Genomic DNA, 20,114 nt, shown 5'->3' on the forward strand with positions numbered 1-20,114 from the left:
ATTCGGCCGGTTTATTTGCGGTATTACAACATTTCAGATTCCTCCGAAGAATCTCCAGGAAAGTGGAACGCGTTAGAAAGCAACGCGGAACAAAATGTTTTAAGGCACCTACATACGGTCTCGCAAATTCTTTCAAACGACGACGACGTCGACGACGACGACGACGACGACGCCTCTCCGTCGTTGCCGCAGCGCACCGTTTTTTAAAGCGAGAACCGCCTCTCGGTGCTGCCACGAGTGCTCGAGAGAGTGCGTTTCTGCTCGCGCGAATTTTCACGAGAAAAAAGTCATTGGAACGGTGCTCCGTTTTTATTCTCGTTTGTCGTTGGTTGGCCACAGTTTTGGTGCAACCGACCGATGCACTTTGCAGCGGACGAGAGCAGAGTAGCAAAGGTTTTCGAGAAGTCACTGTTAATCGATACGGAGTTAATTTGATTTCGAGTCATCGTTATCGAGTCGATCCGACACGAAATTGTTACTATCGATACGGAGCCAATCCGACGTGCATCACTGCTAGATACGAAACGCTAGTTGTTACTCGTATGCAAGAGGTTCTTGTGTTGTCTTGGAAAATCTTGGAACTCTTGACGCGTCTCGAATCCTCGGTTAAGTTGCATTAACATACGTTGCACGTATCTCGAACTCGATTCCGACTCCTATCGAAGCGATTACCAACGAATAGCTATTCTTTCGCCAAAGTGATCCAATGTTTTGCGTCGCAACGATACATCGCGATTCATTCGAACACGGTCACGAATTTTCCAATACAACTTGTACCTTTAGACACCGTTGCAGCATTCCAAGTCACGAACTTTGTATATTTACAAGACTCGAACAGGGTAATCATTTTATACGATTTTTTGCGTTTTTTCGAATAGGCACTTTTGTGGAAAATTCGATCAGCTTAGAAAGAAACGCGTTAAGATAAGTTCGCCTCTTGGTGAACAAGCTACAATATCTTGGCCGAGTAGTCACGGAAAATGGCGAAGTCGTTCCCCTCGATGCTTGAGATTTCTTAAGGCAAACCCCCGGAGAGTTGTACTCGGAGCCGTCAGTTTGGCGTACCTCGGTTTCCGTTCAAATATATTTCAGTTCTCTGTTCCTCTTACTGCCCATCGAGCCAACATTCTACCCTGATATCCGTTAATTAATATTCCGCAACGTTTCAACGACTTTCAAAGAGAACTGGTCGACAGTTTGGTCCCCTACTTGGTCTCGGCGGTCTTGCCCGCTCGGACGAAAGAGAAGAAAACCGTGCAGCTAGCGGCGTCCTCGCGATTATGATAATCCTGTCGATGACTACGAAACCGTAAAGGTAAAGCCGATAAGAAACCGGTGGCGAGTTCCTGGTTGTCCGCGTTAATTACAGACAGCGCGGCGAATAGATAAACGTTCGATCGACGAAACGATAACGATAATTAAAGTTCGATCGCGTTAACGTCAACGGGGTTAACCGCGAACGAACGAACGACCAGCGTCGATCGGCGATCGTTGAAGCGGTACCGTGAACGAGATGGAGGTAGAATCGGTGAAGAGGCAACGGGGATCAACGAACGGTGGATAGGCCGAAAAAGAAAAGCCCGAGAAGGGGAAATAAAAGACGAGCAACGAGTCGACGAAGAGAACCAACGACGAGAACCGTGGAAAAGGGATGGCCGTGGACAAAATAAGCGGTATAAAAAAAAATGAAGAGGGGACCCGTGGAGCACTGTTATCCGGCTAGCTTACTTCTAATGAGACGGTCTTCCGCGAGGACCACCCTGTAGCCGGTGTCGAACGCAAAATCGTTCGACCGTAGAGGAGATCCCGAGCAGACGGACCTTAATCTTTAATCGTCCAGGTGAATGCAATGGCCGAGGTAAGGCGCGGAATTATTCATCGGGTTTTAGACGCTAAGAAAACGACGAGTCGCGATTCTCGTCACGATCGCGTTTACCGAGATCGAAACTAATAGAACGCGACACCCGGCAGGTACCTCGTTCCTCGCTACTCCCGCCGATTTCGTTCGATTTAACGGCTGGGTATCGGCTGACGATCAATCGACGTCGAGAAATTTACTTCCCGGGGTTAATCGTTTTCGCATAGGTACCATCGACGTCCGTGAACGACTACCTTTTAACCCTTTGCGGACGAAGAAGCCGCTGGGGACGACAGCCATTGGAGCGCGCAGTGAAGAAAATGCTCGCGTTGCAACTAAAGCTTCGTTCGAACTACTTTTTCGTAAAATCCAATAAAATGACAAACAAATTTAGTCGTCTTTACACACGAGACGTTTTATATTCGTACGATATAGTTCGAAACGATCTATGTGCAAGGCATAGCCGAACAAGTAGCACAATGGTACCTCGACGATCTACGAGGCGATCTTTACTTCTTCCTGTCTCATCTCGCCTAATAATACATAGAAGGTCGTTGAGCCTTTCTGCTGTTCCAGAAATCGAAGCCTGGTGCACGCGTCCAACGAAATCCACGTCGTTCAAGCATCGATCGTAGATCCCTCGAATGCACGCGTTGTTTGGCCAAACGATTGCCAAACGATTCAACCAAACCGAACCGCGTAAACGTATCGACGTTACCGTGGAAACGTGGAATAATCGTCGAAGAGACGCAATCGTTCCCCGAAAATTATTCCTCTCGAAATATTCCTCTCGAAATGGTAACGCGGGGGAGACTCGGTCCTTTGTCCAAGCGCTGAACCAATCTGTTGCACGAATACGCGTCCGCTACGTATAAAGCTTACCGATTCGTCGTTACGATCGCACCACTTGAAACGATCCTGGCGATATTCATTGAACGCAAAAGGGGAGAACGGTGCATCGCGGACGTAAGAACGGACCGTCGTCCTGCGCCTCGACAATGCAATTACCCGATAACCGTATAATAAACGTTGTCGAGTGCACTCGAAGGGGTTGCGAGACAGAATTAACGGGATCCGGAATAAATTTTTCATAAGACGCGGCTCCAAAGGCACGATAAATTATGGAGACGTTCAGACGGTTGCCGGGGAATCGACGTCCGATCGGTGGATGGTGTTACAGGGGGCTGATGCCCGCAGCCTCGGTTTTATTCTCGAGATCCCCGACACTCGGAACCGGGCGAGAGGAGCGAGGTAGGAATTCCATTATACCGGAGGCCGTATCCAGCGAGTCCTCGGGCCAGCCTCGGCCTCTGGTTCCTTCCACGCTTCCTTCCTTCCTTCCTTCCTTCCTATTTCTACCTCCGCTCCTCACCGACAACCCCTACGCCAAGAACGCAAGAAGCCCACTGCGTTCGGAATACCTCATTTCCTTTTGTCCGCGTCTTTCTCACGATCCACGCGATTCCTGGTCACGGCACCGGCCTCGACGACTACGTATTCGTGCCACGGGAGTCCAGCGATGGAAAACGACGCCAAGATTCACGGTAAATCGAGCGACCGAGACTTTTTTTCCAGAGTCTCGAGTCGTTTGCGTTTTTACCCGATCTCGATCGCTACCGTTCGACCGCAAAGACGACTCGTCGCGAGATCAAGTATATCGGTATCGGATCAAGTACACGATCTCGACCCGTGCGTACTGCAGATTTCGTGACAGTACATAAATACGGAGGAACACAGAATTTGTTATACAAAAGCCTGTGTGTGTTGTAAACTATGATCGTTCAATGGGTGTAGTTGATAAGGTAGACGTGGTAATTGGTACTGTAAATTCGACTCGAAAAACGTTAAAATGGTACTGGAAATCTTTTTTCCAATGTGTGAAGAACTCGAGGCAATCTCGAGTTTTCATCGAGCGAAACGTTCTCTCGACGATTTTCCTAAGTACAATTTGTATTTAACGACAACGATCGGTAAACCATTCACGCGTTCATCTTTTTTCATTTTTTTTTACAGAAAAATACTAAGAATAATCGCAATACGATGCAGCCCGTACAAACTCGGAGTAACTTGTAATTATAATTAATTAAAATTAATTACAATTTTAAAGCCAATTCAGTTACTAACAGCGATATTATACGGTGATAATTCTCCTGCGTCCACGGTTCAGATACTTGTGCATTAATTATTATTTAAAAATACGAGTATTCTTGCTTCTTCGAACGCTCGAGGTAGATTCGATTCTTCGCTTTTCTCGATTTAAAAAAAATGATCAAAGAGGATACAAATTTACACCGATTGAAAGAGATAAATGAAAATATATATATATTTAATGGGTTGTTCGGAAAGTCATTTCGTTTTCCAAAATGGAGAATATATCATTTAATAAAATGTTTGTACACTCTAAAAATATTGTTGCTCGATAAGTTTTGTCGTTCGAAAAGAAATGGAGCTATCAAATTCGTCGTTTTATTTTTCTAAAGATGGTACTACCTTTTGATGAACATGTGCGAAGTTTCACATTCTATCACCTCGTTGAAAAAAAACATTGTCGAACATTTCCAAAATTTGCAACAAAGCGAAGAATCGAATCTGTCTCGAGCGGCCGGAAAAGCACGAATATTCGTATTCTTTTTTTTTTTTTTTTTTTAATAATAATCAATGCATAAATAGCTAAACCGTGGACGTAAGAGAATTATCACCGCATAATATCGCTGTTAGTAACTGAATTGGCTTTAAAATTGTAATTAATTATAATTAATTGTAATTACAAAATATACAAAAGAGGAACTCAGTACGGCCGATAGTTTCGGAGATAAAAAGCTCGTTTATACGTACCGTTACCGTTACGTAAAATGATAACTTAAATATCGTATATATCCTCGTATGGTAATTGACAACCATAACTATATGCGAATCTTCTATCGCTGGAGAAATCGTCGTATCCTACTTCAGTTCGCGTACGTCGTCGTTGATACTTTCGTTTCTTGCCCCGAATTATTAAAGTCCTTCGAGTTTACAATGTTCGATAAATAAATAACGATCTCTTTTCAACTTTACGCGGACTACATCCTATTATTCTTAATATTTACGCACACCCACGCTCACACACGCGTCACGGCTAGAAAGTATCTCTACATTCGGAATACTCTCTACGTATCGATGTTTCTCAATGGAAGAACATTGGGTAATTAAATTTGCATCGAGAGAGAATTTTCACACTTACGTTGCATCGTTACAAACACGAGAATCTCCTTTTCAAAGTCTCGCTACACGGTAGGTCGTCGACTGAACCGTTCGGTCGAGCCGAAATTGTTGACAATTTCGTCCGAGCCTCGACGAAACGGATCGATCGAGGTAAAGTCGATTCGGAGCGTTCGACGATCGGCTCGTACCGCTACCGATGCACCTCACCCGGGTGTAATTCCTTTTAAACGAATTCTTCTCGCCGGTTGCATTTACTTTCGAGTGTACCTACTCGTATTTAGCCTTTGTTCGCGTCGAAAAGCCGAGTATCGTCGATGGTTACCGATCGATGCTCCGTGATGCGTCTTTTGCGCGAAAGACGGCCACTGCTGAAAGGCGAACAAGATTACGACCCAAATACCAATTCGGGTCAATATCTCTTTTATCCCGCGTATTCATAAAAGGCAAGCATCGGCCCGACACCCTCCGAGCCGGTATTTTAGACCGAGTACCTAAGTGGATCGGATTGCACGCGGACGACAGATCGATGATATCGGTGGAACGCATCGACCGAATGCACCGGGTACGCGACTCTCTCGCGCGCGCGCGCGCGCAGCCAAACTGACGCGAAAGGATGCAACCACGTTTTTCGCCGGCGAACTGCAGTCAACGACCGCCTACACGACGACTCTGCGGAATGCTGTTCGAACGATGAAGGGAACACAAATATTGGGTTGTTCGGAAAGTCGTTGCGGTTATTTTTTTTTTTGTGAAAATGATGAAAATGAAACGTGATTTTTTTAGAGTGTACAAATATTTTATTACATTATACATTCTCCATTTTGGAAAACGAAATGATTTTCCGAACAAGCCAATACAACTACAATAATAACACTGTATAATAGTATAATATATATATATACATTTAATCTTTAACGAAAAGAGAAATCTATTACCTATTACCAATACCATTAATCTAATTATTAGTCTAATACTAATAATACAACTACAATAATAACACTGTATAATAGTATAATATATACACGTTCAATCATTAGCGAAAAGAGAAACCTATTATCAATATCACGTCTAATACTAATAATACTATTAGCTTGTTCGGAAAGTCGTTTTGTTTTTTTTGGTGAAAATGAAACACGATTCTTTTTAGAACGTACAAACATTTTATTAAATTATACATTCTCCATTTTGGAAAACGAAATGACTTTCCGAACACTCCAATAGAAACAGCATTTTAACCCGTCGGCGATCGAGCTTGCGGAACGGAAACTGTCCCAGATGCAAATTACTTAAAAATGAAGCAGCAGCAGCAGCAGCGTATGGTAGATATTTTAAAGCAGTCGTTTATTCGCGGACCCACGTCACATTTTTCACAGCAGTGTCCCAAGACTTTTTCTTTTTACTCTCTTCTGTGAAAACTACCACGCAAACGTCCTTGCGGATTTAATTCTTTTCTCTTCGGTGCAATTCTTCGAATGCAATGTCATTCCGTTAAACGAGGTATCATATCGGTGTGTACCGTTCTTCTTCGTTGCACGGCGCTTACGTTACGAAACTGGTGGAATATTTTTACGTAACGTCCGTTAACGTAATTCTAAATTGCGATCGGTTTACACATATTCCAGTGTCGCGGATTCTTTCGAATAATTCGTTAATCTTTTGAATAATTTCAACGAAATGTGATATTCGATCTACCATCGTGAATACATTACACGTATGTATCCTCGACCGAGAGTTCCAAAGAGTTTCCATTGCGAAATCGGTGTTCGGATAAAGAAAGAAAGACGATCCGTCGCAGAAGGTGCGGGGCGACGCGTGAAAAACACGATCGCCGTGGAGTGAAACAATCCCGTGACTCGGGCTTTTTCACCGAGAGAAAAGAATATCGAATCACGGTGTGGAAATAAACATCGCGAAAACTCCCGAGCGACGGTCCTATATCGAAAACTTTCGAATTCCACTTGATCTCGGCCGTGTTCCCGCGGGCTCTCTCCCGTTTCCCTCGCTTTTTCTCCGCTCTCCGAGGCGAACTTTTGTCAGCTCGTGCTTTACCGGCGTATCGAGTGCCGCGCTCCTCGAGTTCGTTTCTTCGATCGTTGGGACCACTTTCGAGTTACGCGACAAACGCGATATATCGACACCCGGGAAGAAGTTTCGCTCGTAAAGCAAACGTTCGAGCGTTCGCTCGAAACGGCGCGAAATTACAAGACCGAGATCGCGAACGTCGCGACGATCGAACCCGATTACCGATTATCGGGCTCTCGTACGAAACTCGTTCGTCGAGAAGAAATGAAGTTTCGTTTGGGAACTCGTCTCGGGCAGATTCTATGGAAATTTCGAAAACAAAATTTCTCGAAGGGCTGCTTCGGTTTTCGAGCTTCGAGTAGTATTAAAATGATCGCGAATTCGTCACCTTCGAAAACGTTAGCCGTGTTTCGCGCCGCGCAGAATAGCGCTCGGCGAGAGGGACGCGATATCGGGATCGTGGTCATGAAACGCGGTGCAACGCGGTGCAGCGCGGTGCAACGCGGTGCAACGCGGTTCAACGCGCTACCGTCTGTTTTCGATTGCGTTTACCTCGGGAACGAGTCATCGTGGCTACCTGTCCGAGGAATCCGAAGGCCTCGCCGCAAATAGAATCGAGTTTTTTTTTTCCTTTCCGGATTAGACGGTGAGCTCCATCCCGATTCTTCGTAGACGGACGCAAGCCAAGCAGGCAACGCATCACCGCGGAATCGGAATTTCCTTTCACCGTGAACGAAAACCAGTTGTGCAAGAGGCCAGTTTTTCGTTGCACCCCGTTCGCGAACTCGTGTCTACCTCGACCACGATTACGCAACCGACCCGTTATCGGTTACGGGTGATTTTCGAACGGATAAAAATTGATAAGGTGAACGGGCGCGAAGTGGCTGTCGCGCCACCCAACGCGACGACGAAAGTAAGAAAAATGAAAGAAGAAGGAAGGATAGTTGTCGGTTGCGAACTGCTCGATCGTGTTTCGATGGAGTGAATTGTATTATTATTATTATTATTACTAGATCTCTGCCACGGATCACGGAACACGTTGGAAATTGGTCGCCGCGGTCGCTAATTAATTTTTACCCGGCTCGGGCGTGGGTAGAGGGACTTTGGGACCGCGAGACGAGATCGACTCGGGTTTCTCGGCCCGTAAGAAAAAAAATACGGAACCTGTTCCGCGGAGACAGGAAAACTGGATCCCCGTGACACACGGAGTAGCATTTCCTGCCTCCGAGACCGAGAAACACGTTCACCTGACCTGTCACGGCTGTCTTCCCGAGAAAGCGGCGTGAACCGGCTGAATCGAGCACCCGTGCACGATCGTGCTTCGTTAAAGCAATTTACTCGATAATTGTTTATCCCGAATCCGTTTGCGTTGCATACCGAAACGATCAACGCTACACGGCGTCCCTATCCGACGAATGACATTCGCTCAGCGATCGATTCGAATCTCGTTCTCAGATTCGAATTTCTTTCGCGAGGAACGCGTAAATGTATCGTTCGTACCCTAACGTCTTCGTTATCCAACGTTCCGATAAAGTTTCATCGGCTCGAAATTAGCACCGTGCGTTGCTAATACACAGTTTGTGTACCGAAATACGCTTCCATGTCCTTCCAGGTCCCTTCGATCTTGCACACGAAGAAGAAGAAGCGAAATTAACCAGCGAAACCACGTCGTATTCCGCTCGCTTTTATTTCACGATTCCGAGGAAACTTCTTCGACGTAAAATCAACGAATATCGATCTATAAATACAAATTTACAACGAATTCGACAGTTTCGGCTGGTTTCTTTTATAAACGAACACGTTTCGCGACTTTGAGCAACTGCTTTCAACGTTTGCACTCGAGTGTGTAAAAGCCAAGCATGGAATTCCATAAAACAGTTATTTTCCGATACATGATGTGCACGTATGCGCGTTGTTACGTGTTCTTACGATAATGGAAATTTAAGAAATTAATTTCAAAATGGAACCATCGTCGTTCGAAAGCGTTACGATCGCTGTCGCGACTTCGAAGGATCGATCGTGTTTCTAATTGATATTCGTCTTCCGAGTGAACCGAAGAATTTAGTTGTCCAGCTCGAAAATATCGGGTTGTTTGAAAAGTCGTTTCGTTTTTTTGAAACACGATTTTTTTAGACTGTATAAATGTTTATACACTCTATGATTATCGTGTTTCATTCTCACCATAAACATTTGTACACTCTAAAAAAAATCATGTTTCATTTTCACCGAAAGAAACGAAACGACTTTGTATAAATGTTTACACACTCCAAAAAGATCGTGTTTCATTTTCACCGAAAGAAACGAAACGACTTTGTATAAATGTTTATACACTCTAAAAAGCTCGTATTTCATTTTCACCGAAAGAAACGAAATGACTTTCCGCGCAACCCAATACCACGGTACACCCTGTAGCGTTCGGTATCGCGACCCGACCTTATCACCTATGCGGTGTTCAAGAACTCGAACATGCAGCCAAGATACATAGGTGCACCGGTGCGAGTCAGGGGTTGCACGCATTTAAATACGCTCACACTGTGTTACCACGTGTATAGGTACACGTACGGAGACCGGTGTACGCTTGTACGAAGGGTGCACGAGCACGGGGCTATTACTCGCTTTACGAGAGGGCGACACGCTGCTGACGTTTACAGCCGAACGAAACCTACCGAATGCAACGCCGCGATTAATTCCCGCGCGCCCTGTTCCAATCCGAAAGTTTCACGGAAAATACGATACCCGAGAGAACGGTCAACGAACGCCCTTACCTCCGACCGTGTTTCGTTATTTACTTGTTACGTAGCGCGATAAATTAATAGAGAAACGAATCCGTTGCATAGGAAAAGTCCACGTTGCAACCGAGGCTACTTACCGGACCCACGTTGCACATTTCGTCCGTAAGGATTCCACGATGAAGCTACCTTCCTCGTGCACCATCGATCCGAAAGAAACAGCGAACCAACGATTATTCTTTAAATAAGATCCGGTCGGAGACGGTTCTTCCACGTTTAAGAATATCGATCGTAGACCACGATGGTGATTTACAATCGTGATCCTAGCGAGATTTTTCCGAGGAATACGTTACAAATTTTCTTACGTTGTATTTTTCGATATCGAAGTATCCAAACTGTACAATCAGCGTTTCTCGGATAACGCGATGCAATTGTAACGCAATTAACGACGAAAAAGAATTATCTAGAAACGCAGAGGATACGCAAAGTATTCGATTGTTCGGAAAGTCGTCTCGTTTTCCAAAACGGGGAATATGTAATTTAATAATTGATTATACACAATTAATTTATTTTATTTTAGTTTATACACTCTCAAACAATCATGTTTCATTTTCACCAAAAAAAAAAATGACTCTCCGAACGACTCAATATCTACCACCGTTCGTGTATCAATTGGTAAAATTTTAATCGATGAATCGATTCTCGTAAGATTTCTATCGGTATTAACAAACCGGTAGCGGTTCCACCGTCGAGTGGTCAACTACTACCGAACGGTGGTGTAAACACACAACGAAAGATACGAGGTCGGTAATCTCGAAAGATTTAAGAATCGCGTCACGTCGTTGAAATTAAATATCGCGCGGCAAAGGTTACTCGCGGTTGCCCGATGCTTTATCGCCGGGACAGAATAATGGTATCTCGGCATTATTCAGCGATTACGATCGGTCCCGATTTGGCCGCGTTGCCAATTTTTAACGGCGCTTTCCAATGCGTGTCCTCCGCGCGGCAACAAAGAACACACCCTTCTTTTCCGCGGCGCATATTTTATCGAAAATAAAATGGACACGGGCCAACCGGGCGACCGCGCGGAGACGACTCTCGAACCCAGCGCGTGTTCACGCGGTGCGCTCCGGGCCGTGTCTCTCCTCCCCGTACCTTTCCAACATCGGTCACGGGAACGATTCGGATTCGCTAAAGCGGCGCGTTGCACCTCGATAAATTTCAATTTTACGACACGGGTAGCACTTTCCGAACAGAAACACCGTTTCCGCTTTAACGTTTTCCCAATCGTTCCTACGTACCGATCGAACCTCGCTTTTTCTTTTTTCCTTTCTTTCTTTCTTTCTTTCGCGGTACTACTTGCCGCCCATCGAGAAGAAGAAACGAGAAGCGAGCGATCGCGCGACGGGACCGGTTCTCCGCGGAAACGAGCGTACGACGGATTTTTTAATTTAACGCCGTGCAGAGATTACACCTGGAAACGGAGCACAATGGCGCATTGTCCGGGCACAAGCGTCGGCTTTAATCACGGATGTACCCGCCTTTGTCAATTTCCATAGTTCGATTCTCTACCGTTGTCTATGGGCGCTCGCCCACGGTTTCGGTCGAAACGCGGTGCATACGTCGGTGCATCTAATACGCGTTTGTCCCCGTCCACTTTATATATACCGGCTGCAGCGGCGAGAAACGAACAAGCAACCGCGGCGGCGGCGGCGGCGGCGGCGGCGGCGGCAGCCACCGCTCCGCATCGAGGCCACGATCAAACAATGTCTATTGTGCCGCGTAAGCGATACTAACGACGACTATCTTGCGCGGGGGACGTTGATATCTCTATTATAAAAACGAATTTCGCGGGTATTCGCGTGACGAACGACCCTCTTCCGTGGACGAGGATCGCGTCGACGCAACGCGTGTACGTACGCGTACGCGCGAATTTATTCAGCGTACGACACGGTACCGTCCTTGACACCCGCGAGTTAATTAAAAAAAAAAAAAATAATAAACCGTACGCGAGGGGTTCTCACGAGAGTACGCGCGATTCAACGACCGGATGAAACGTCCGAAATAATGACAACAGCACGGAGATTCGCGGCCCGATACACTCGCTCCGAAAGTATTCGTACGTTATAGTGCACACGTGCACTATTGCCCGTTGGAAATTTCTTTCGGAACGTTTCTACGAAGAAACGTTCGATTCTCGGTGATCCGTCGGTGTTCGAAAAAATTCCCTGAGAACATTTTATTCGACGAACGAGGAAACGTTGAATCTTCGAATCTTGATTTTACCCTCTTGGCACAAAAAATAATGTATTCGACGAACGAAGGAACGTTGAATCTACGGACCTTGATTTTACCCTAAGGAGAACGTTTCCTCTCGACAAAAAATATAATTATTGGATAATAACCGAGCAAAAGGACGTTTATCGACTGGTTTCGTCGACGTTACTTCCTACTGTCTCTTCCTATTTATTCCAAGTATCGTGTTTTCGATTAGTCTAGATACTCGTAACGTTGGTTACAAACTAAAGAGTCACAAGATATCGGGTTGTCGAAAAGTCATTTCGTTCTTTTTTTTTGGTGAAAATGGTGAAACACGATTTTTCTAGCGTTTAAAAACGTTTTATTAAATTCTATATTCTGAATTTTGGAGAACGAAATGACTCTCCGCGCGATCGAACGTATCCCCTCGCGTTAAGGGCATTCCCTCGTAACGCATCGAATACTTCTTCGATGTGTATACTTGGATCGACTCGCGATATCGACGCCGCGGCTCTTAATGTAACCTGCTTTCCGCCCACGCGCTCGATGATCGCTTATAAGGACGCTCGAAACGAAGAGAGAGAAAAAAAAAGAAAAAAAAAAAGAAAAGAAGAAAAGTAGCGATCATCGAAACTTCATCGTTCTGGCCGCCTACGTGATAACGGTATACGGATAGGTAAGCGGCGCACGTACGCACATCGAGGCGAGCCGTGCAGGTAACGCGGAGCCGCGCGTATCGCGAGCACCTCCTGAAATTCTCGCGTCGATAAACTTTACGAGGAACAACCGTCGGCGATAACCGTACGAACGTATGAACGTTCGCCCGTTTGTTTATGCGCGTCTCCGCTAACCGTGGTGCGAGCTAGGCTTTCCGGGCTACGATAAGGAATAACGACACCGATAACGCTCGAGTACGCGCGTCTCTGCGCGCGCGTAGACGTTGCGTACGGCCCGCGGTGATATCTCGTTCGTGCGAGCAACGGGTTTCTCGTTTTCGTAATTTCGTGCCGCTGTAGCCGCTACGCTAAACGAGGGGTTTCCTCGCGACACTTCTCTCCCGTCGATTCGTAAATTTCGTCCAGCGAATACGCGGCTAAGAACAATTGTAGAACCACCTACTCGCGCGACTTCTCGCAACGCGAAACCGAATCAACCGAGACCGTGACACGGTATCGTATCGATCGGTGTGTTCCGTAAAATTCGGTAGAAGTATAGTGGTATTTGTTGGGACATGAATTGGACCCTTGAGAAGTGAAGACACGGGGGAGGGGATCGTATACCGAATTCGATATTTTTCGTCGACCGACGTGATCGTTATGGTCTAGTCGGTCGTTCATCGCCATCGCTCTATTATCTTCTACTGTTTAAATAAACGTTCTATTTACTTTTCTCTTGTATACGGCAATTCCATTATTTCATAGTATTGAAAGAAGTAGTATGAGATACAGTAGTCACGAGATCATACGATCCCCGGGTAATTAAGGTCAGTTTGGACCGAGGGCACGCGAACGTTGAAACGACATCGGTAAAAATCTATTATCGTACACCGTTGTGTCGTCGAACGTCGCTCGCAATTTACCGTGCGTTTACACGAAATTCAACTCGACGATATTCGTGAAATTTGTTATTCAAATGTACATTGAATCCAGCACGTATTATACTTTAAAACTGATACGTATTATGTTAATTTATGTATCTGTACGTAGCTATCGGTTCTTCGAAGGAAAAAATCGACCCCTCGATTTCCCAACCAACCTTTCGTTTCTATTAGATTGGATAATCGGAAGACGTAGCGATAATCCTGCTGGCACCAATTATTATTATCGTCGTTTCACGTATCATCTCTCATTCCAGGTGTATACATGAATTTCCCTAAGTGTCCCTGCCTGTTCCTTAGTTTTCGATCGATTTAAAGAATATTTTACGTTTATTTAAAATAGTAGCGATTTTTGGTATACACGATGAACGCGCATTAACAAAATCTCGACAGGTAAATTACAAACTCTACGTTCTGTCGAAAATTCACCGGTGAAAGGGAAATATTTTTGCGTTCGAAGGGGTTAAATATTTTTCCGATAGGTAAGCAAAATAATTCGTAAGTATCGCTTTCGCACGATTCGTCGTTAAACGCGTTTGTTTTATCGAAGTTTCGTTCTTATTGGAGAAACCCTGTACAAGGTATAAATGTATCGAGTTGTTCGGAGAATATACGATTTGATAAAATATTTGTACACTCTGAAAAAATCGTGTTTCGTGTGCACCAAAAAAAAAAAAAAAAAACGAAATAACTTTCCGAACAACCCGATAAAATTAAAGAATACAAGGTAAACCGAACGAAGAGATATTATTAAGCGCGAAACGAGAATCGTGCACGTTCGATCGATACGATTCAATTTCTCGTGCCACGTGTACGAATATAAACTTTAAATAGTTTCGCAATATCCGAGCTCGCTCTATTCAACCGCGTAGCAGCTTGTATACAAACAAGATATCGAACGTCGCTCTCCGTTTCTCGAGAGTCGTTAAACCTAAACGAGAGACCGCCAATTCGTGTTTACACCGTGAATTAGGACGCACGTGTACAATGCTCGGAAAATATCACGAGAATTCGACCGACTCGTTACGAGAATCGTCCAATTTTTATAACCAATTGTCAATCTCGTCGAAGCTTGCTCGCAGAGTATCGAGGCGGTTCGCTCGAGAACGTGAAACATTATTACGATGAAAAAAAAATGTTCGACAACTCGAGTAAGGTGCTTCGAAGTTTAACTCTTTGCACTCGAAGCTTTTCCGCTACCAGAAACTAGCACCTCGATGAGATCCTTCGAATCGTGTAATTAATTTCAAACGGAGCATTTTCGTTTCAACATTTCGTATACGTATGTTTACATCTTACGAGAAAGGAGTAATTGAATTTTAATTGAAATTCCAAACCACGATGGTTTTCCGAATTGGAGAAAGTACACCGAATTAAGTGGTGATCGAGGATTAATCCTCGAAAGGGTTAAAGGGCAAATATTGGAATTGAAATATTACGTTCTTCTAGAGTGTAAACGCATGTATGCAAAGTATATAAAAATGTTCCATTCCAGATTAATTTTACGACTTAACCCTTTGGACTCGAGAGGAGATCCTCGGTCGCCACTTAATTCAGTGTACTATTTTCAATCCGGGAAAACTTCGTGGATTGAAATTCAAATATTGGAATTTAAATATTACGTTCTCATAGAATGTAAACACATGTATGCAAAGTATATAAAAATGTTCCACTTCGGATGAATTTTACCGCTTAAAGGATTGTCTCGAGGCTGGTCGGTTTCTGGTATCAAAGAAGCCTCGAGCGCAAAGGGTTAAAGGATGGCGAAACCAAAGATTCGAGGGCGCGCGAAGCTACGGAACCGCTTCGAAAGTAGATAAACGCGTTGTTGCAAAGAACGGAAAGTCTCGAGAAGCCGTACGATCGCTGACGAACGAATGGGTGACATCGAATAAGGGAGAACCACGGTGAAATCCCGTCCTGGACACTCGTATATATTCCATCTCGATCGATATGACCGGGTAGCAGGTGCCTTTGTTCTTAACGGTTGCTCGCTTTTACTCCTTTTTCGCAAATCGATGTTTGCACTCTCCGGCCGATGTTCCTACCGCGCTCGGGCACAGATGGGACGCGAATCGTATGTAAAACTTTAACGAACCAACCCGGACACCCTTTCTGCGTCACTATGAATCGAAACGGTCCGAAATACACCCCTACTTTCGTCGCGAGAAAATCGACTTTACCGTACGTGGCGCTCCTAATAAGTGACGAAGGTAGGAAAAGGAGGGGAGAGTGTTTCATCCCGGACGTACTAGTGGACTCATCGGTAAGGCATCCTAGCAGATCCTGCCTTATACGTCGAGATATTGGGAGGTCGGTAAGGATCGTATATACTAAGTTACTCGTATATAATAAATTTTGTCGTTCGATAAAACTTATCGAACAACCTAGGTTGTTTGGAAAGCCATTACGTTTTCCAAAATGGAGAATATATAATTTAATAAAATGTTTGTACGCTCTAAAAAAAATCGTTTCATTTTCACCGAAAAAAAGTCATTTCGTTTTCCAAAATGAAGAATATATAATTTATTAAAATCTTTATACGCCGTAAATAAAATCGTGTTTCATTTTTACCAAAAAAAAAAAAGTCATTTCGTTTTCCAAAATGGAGAATATGAAACAATTCGACCCAAGGTTGTTCGAAAAGTCATTTCGTTTTTTTTTTCTTTTTTTTTTTGGTGAAAATGAAACACGATTTTTTTAGAGTGTACAAACATTTTATTAAATTATATTAATAAAAAATATATTAGGAAACGGTCGGCGATCGGTTTCCCTCTGGTGGCAAGCGCGGGAAATTCCGCCACGCGCAGTTAACTATTTACGTACGAATATTCGTCAATTTTGATATCTTTCGACTTTCGGTAATATATAATTCATTCTTTCCCCGTTTGGCGAGCATTTAAAATCGGTGTCCGGACACCCGTGTATAACTTTAACCAACAAGTAAATTTTTTGCGTTAGTAAAAGTCTTGGTAAACCGAAACTGTTCGAGAAACTCTCGCCCCGTTCGCGGCGAGAAAATCGACGGTATCGATTCGAACGCGCGACCGGGGCGTTGAAAAGCAAAAGAAAAAAAGAAAAAAAAAACCGCGGACTCAATGACAGAAAACTGTAGGCAACGATGTACGCGTCGCAATGCACGAAGATTAATGACAAACGGTGCTCAGTTCTTTCATTAATTTCTCGTTTAAAGAGCCAGCGTGGAGCGGATAAATGATCTACGCGCGAGCCCGCCGCGCGTGTATGCATGAACGTGCACACTCAGCGGCGTAGTCGCGCGCTCCGACGCCCGAGGCAAAATATACAAACGCCGCTTCTCTCGAAGAGCCACGGCTAAATAGCAACGATTAACTCGGTGACTGGCCACCTTGATCCCTATTCCGCGTCCTACATTTCCCCCGGTTCGTTCGATGCGATTTTCAACGAAATCCCTCCGACCGCCGCACCGTCGAATTCGAGTGAATTTTGTCGGCGCGATAATAGGGAGAGAAATAATAAACGAGGTCGAAAGAAAAAATCGCAAGCCACGCGTACTATTACAAGCTACATTTTTCCGTCGTTTCGCGTTGCACCGACGTGGCTGCGTATCGAAGGAAATCCGATCGCGCCGTATTAATTACCGGCCAGTGCTCTTTTTGTTCCACGGAGGAGTCAGCAGTAATAAATAGACGGCCACAATAAAAGGTAGCCCACCGTGCACGATTGCGACGCGCACGAACTATGCGTCACCACGACGATAAGCGACCAGGAGAGAGAGATAATCTTAAGTCCCGAACTACGCGACAAAGCGACGACAGATAACCGCCCAGGTATTTACCGCAACACGTTTTTCTAAGTGCGCCTATACAGGTACGACGTGTTGTTTTTTTTTTCCCATTCGCTTGCGACCCGCCGCCGCGAAGTACGCGCCATTCCGGTGTATCCTCTTACACCTGAATCGGATACATTGAAATGCTCTCTTTTTTTTCGGTTGCATCGTGGAAACACGATATCTCGTGTCTCTTTATGGGATACGGTTACGCAATATCGTTACGGAGAAACGTTACAGAAGCGGGCAATCAACGACAGTGACGGTGCCCACACGTAGCCGTGAATCGCGGCTCGATCGTCGTGTAATTGTTTACAAAATCGTCCCGAAAACTCGGTACGCGTTCGCAAATGCACTTGGAACACGTGTCGTTCTCGCTTCCTGCCCGAAACCCGAGAACGAGCGTTTGAAAACGCGCCTATCGTTGACCAGAGACGATTACCGTCGCTCGCGAGACCCAAACGGACATCCTACGACGTTCTCTCGATAAATATTTTCCTCGACGAAACGGTTCTGTTACGACGGAACGATACGATTGTTACGCCGTCTTTGAAACGCACACGATCCGTACGCAAAGTTTCGTTTCGCGAACACTCGATTCCGGGACAGGGGAAACGGAAAACAATTCGTGGCTCGGCGAACTGTGCCACGTCGTCGCACAACGACGCCAACAAACCAGATTACGGATTACCTTTAAAAAAAAACGCGTAACGACATCGTTGACCGACAACGGATCGATGTTTGCACCGCTCGCGGAAACATTCCCGCGCGCGAAAGCGATACGAAATTATCGCGCGAGATACACTTAGCGTCCGAGTCACGTTGTTCCTAGTATCACGTGGTTGGGGGGGAAAAAAATGCACGGTCGTTTGGCGTAACATTATCTCGCGTGTCCCGATGCGACCGATAGATACAACATCCCGTTCGTTCCGGTTTCGGTGCGTCTCTCGTGTCGCGCGATTCGCGAGAACGAGCAAACGACGAGGAAAAAAAGATCGCTCGATGCGCCGAAGAGGAAGGAGACTTTGGTAAAACGTACATAGGTCGCAGAGACAGAGAATGGAAAGGATGAGAACGAAGAGATGCAGAAAGTAGGGAAGAGGAGGGGAAGGGAGTTGATAACATGCCAGCTGTGCGCAGGAACGGAGGTTAGGTTAGAATTGGCGTTTGGGGGTCGCGAGGTCAGGCCACGGGATCGAACGACCAAACGAAACAGGCAGCGTACGAACGATGCCAGTAACGAAACTTACCTCGTTGAAGGCCATCTTCTTCGTTATGCTTCCGGGCTCGCGGCTGCTTCCGGCACCTCCTTGCCCCACCGCTCCTGTCGAAGAGTATCGTCTCCCGGAGCCGCCGGACTAGTTGTTCCAGCAGCAGCTGATCTCGCCTGTCCAGATATCCAGGGGAGGACGAGAGCGCATCGAAGCCGCGAAAAACGCCACTCGCGGCACACCAAGCACGAGCACCCAGACGACGACGACGACGACACTCGCGACCGACCTGTCTCGCAGCCCTCCGCGACACACATACGTCACGGAAGAAACGACCGAACACCTTTGCGGGGGAGCACCTTACGAAACACCTTTCGATCGACTCGCACGCGATACCTCGCGCGATTACCGTATCCCTCTGTCGAGCGAGCCGCCGTGCCGAGGATAATCTGGCATTCCTCAGGTGGGCACCGAGAGCACCTTCGCCGACGTTCGAAATACCGCAGCGGCTTTGTACCGGCGCTGTCGAGTCCCACGGTTATCGCGGCGCGTTACCAACGGACTGTCACTCTGCGACACGCGTACATCGATCGTCACGACTTAACCGCTCCACCGTTAACCGTTTCTCGCACTGTTTTTTTCACGTATTTATATCCGCCGCAGAACTATCCGCAAACAGAGGAGCGCCATCTTGGTTTCTGCTGTCGCGGAACGAGTCGAATGAGATGCGCGCGACGCCGACACAGCTGTGAACGGGTGCCGCCGAGCCGACCCGATCGCCGCGGTTTTTCGGAACGCACGCGACTACGGTCACGACCACTTCTCGGCCACGTTTTTTTCTTCGCGCGCGCCGCTATCTTGCTTGATCGTTATTAATCGTGTCACTGTTTTTTCATCACTCCCATAGTACGAAATTTCGTGCACGGTGACATACTCCTTGAAAGAATCTCAAACCGAAATTTCTATACGAATGTATGCATTGTTCGTGTAGGTCAACGTACTACGATCGTTGTAAATTGAAAACGAACGTAATATTATTCGACATTTCATTTAGAGTAACACGTTGTTTCAATTCACGATTAAATTTACGTTTAAATATAATCCTATTATGCTATTTCAAGGATTGATAGAACGATAATCGTACATCGCCTAATTGAAAAATATCGCAAGATTTTGCGGTCAAATTTTGATTGGCTGTACACAACTGAAACAAAAATACCGTAAAATTTGAACGCAATATTTTAACATGGAAAAACTCTTCGTCGAATCGATACGTTTAAAAGCAAACGATTACAAAAGTAGCGGCGAATCTTACGAGTGAAAAGAGTGACGTAGTTTCTAAAAAGAACTTGTATTTCCCTTGAAATTTTGTCGAAGAAGTGTCCTCGCGCACCAACATTTTTCGAACCTGTACGCCATCTTGAAA

General features: G+C 45.5%; 2 protein-coding genes across 3 annotated transcripts in view; one reads left to right on the plus strand and one right to left on the minus strand.

Moving 5' to 3' along the window:
• LOC143153250 (uncharacterized) overlaps positions 1–19,823 on the minus strand; it is a 125,510-nt gene extending 105,687 nt beyond the window's left edge. For both annotated transcript variants that reach the window (XM_076324237.1, XM_076324236.1), the window contains exon 1: positions 18,728–19,823. The gene's annotated coding sequence lies outside the window, so the exon portion shown is untranslated. The remainder of the gene's footprint in view (positions 1–18,727) is intronic.
• Positions 17,457–19,898, plus strand: LOC143153248 (uncharacterized). The gene is made up of 2 exons (XM_076324231.1): positions 17,457–19,716; positions 19,810–19,898. Exon 1 carries the CDS (start codon positions 18,560–18,562, stop codon positions 19,562–19,564), a length of 1,005 nt encoding a protein of 334 aa, XP_076180346.1. The 5' UTR covers positions 17,457–18,559; the 3' UTR covers positions 19,565–19,716; positions 19,810–19,898.
• The last annotated feature ends 216 nt before the right edge of the window (positions 19,899–20,114 follow it).

The sequence above is a fragment of the Ptiloglossa arizonensis genome, chromosome 12 (genome assembly GCF_051014685.1).
Source record: "Ptiloglossa arizonensis isolate GNS036 chromosome 12, iyPtiAriz1_principal, whole genome shotgun sequence".
Lineage (NCBI taxonomy): Eukaryota > Metazoa > Arthropoda > Insecta > Hymenoptera > Colletidae > Ptiloglossa > Ptiloglossa arizonensis.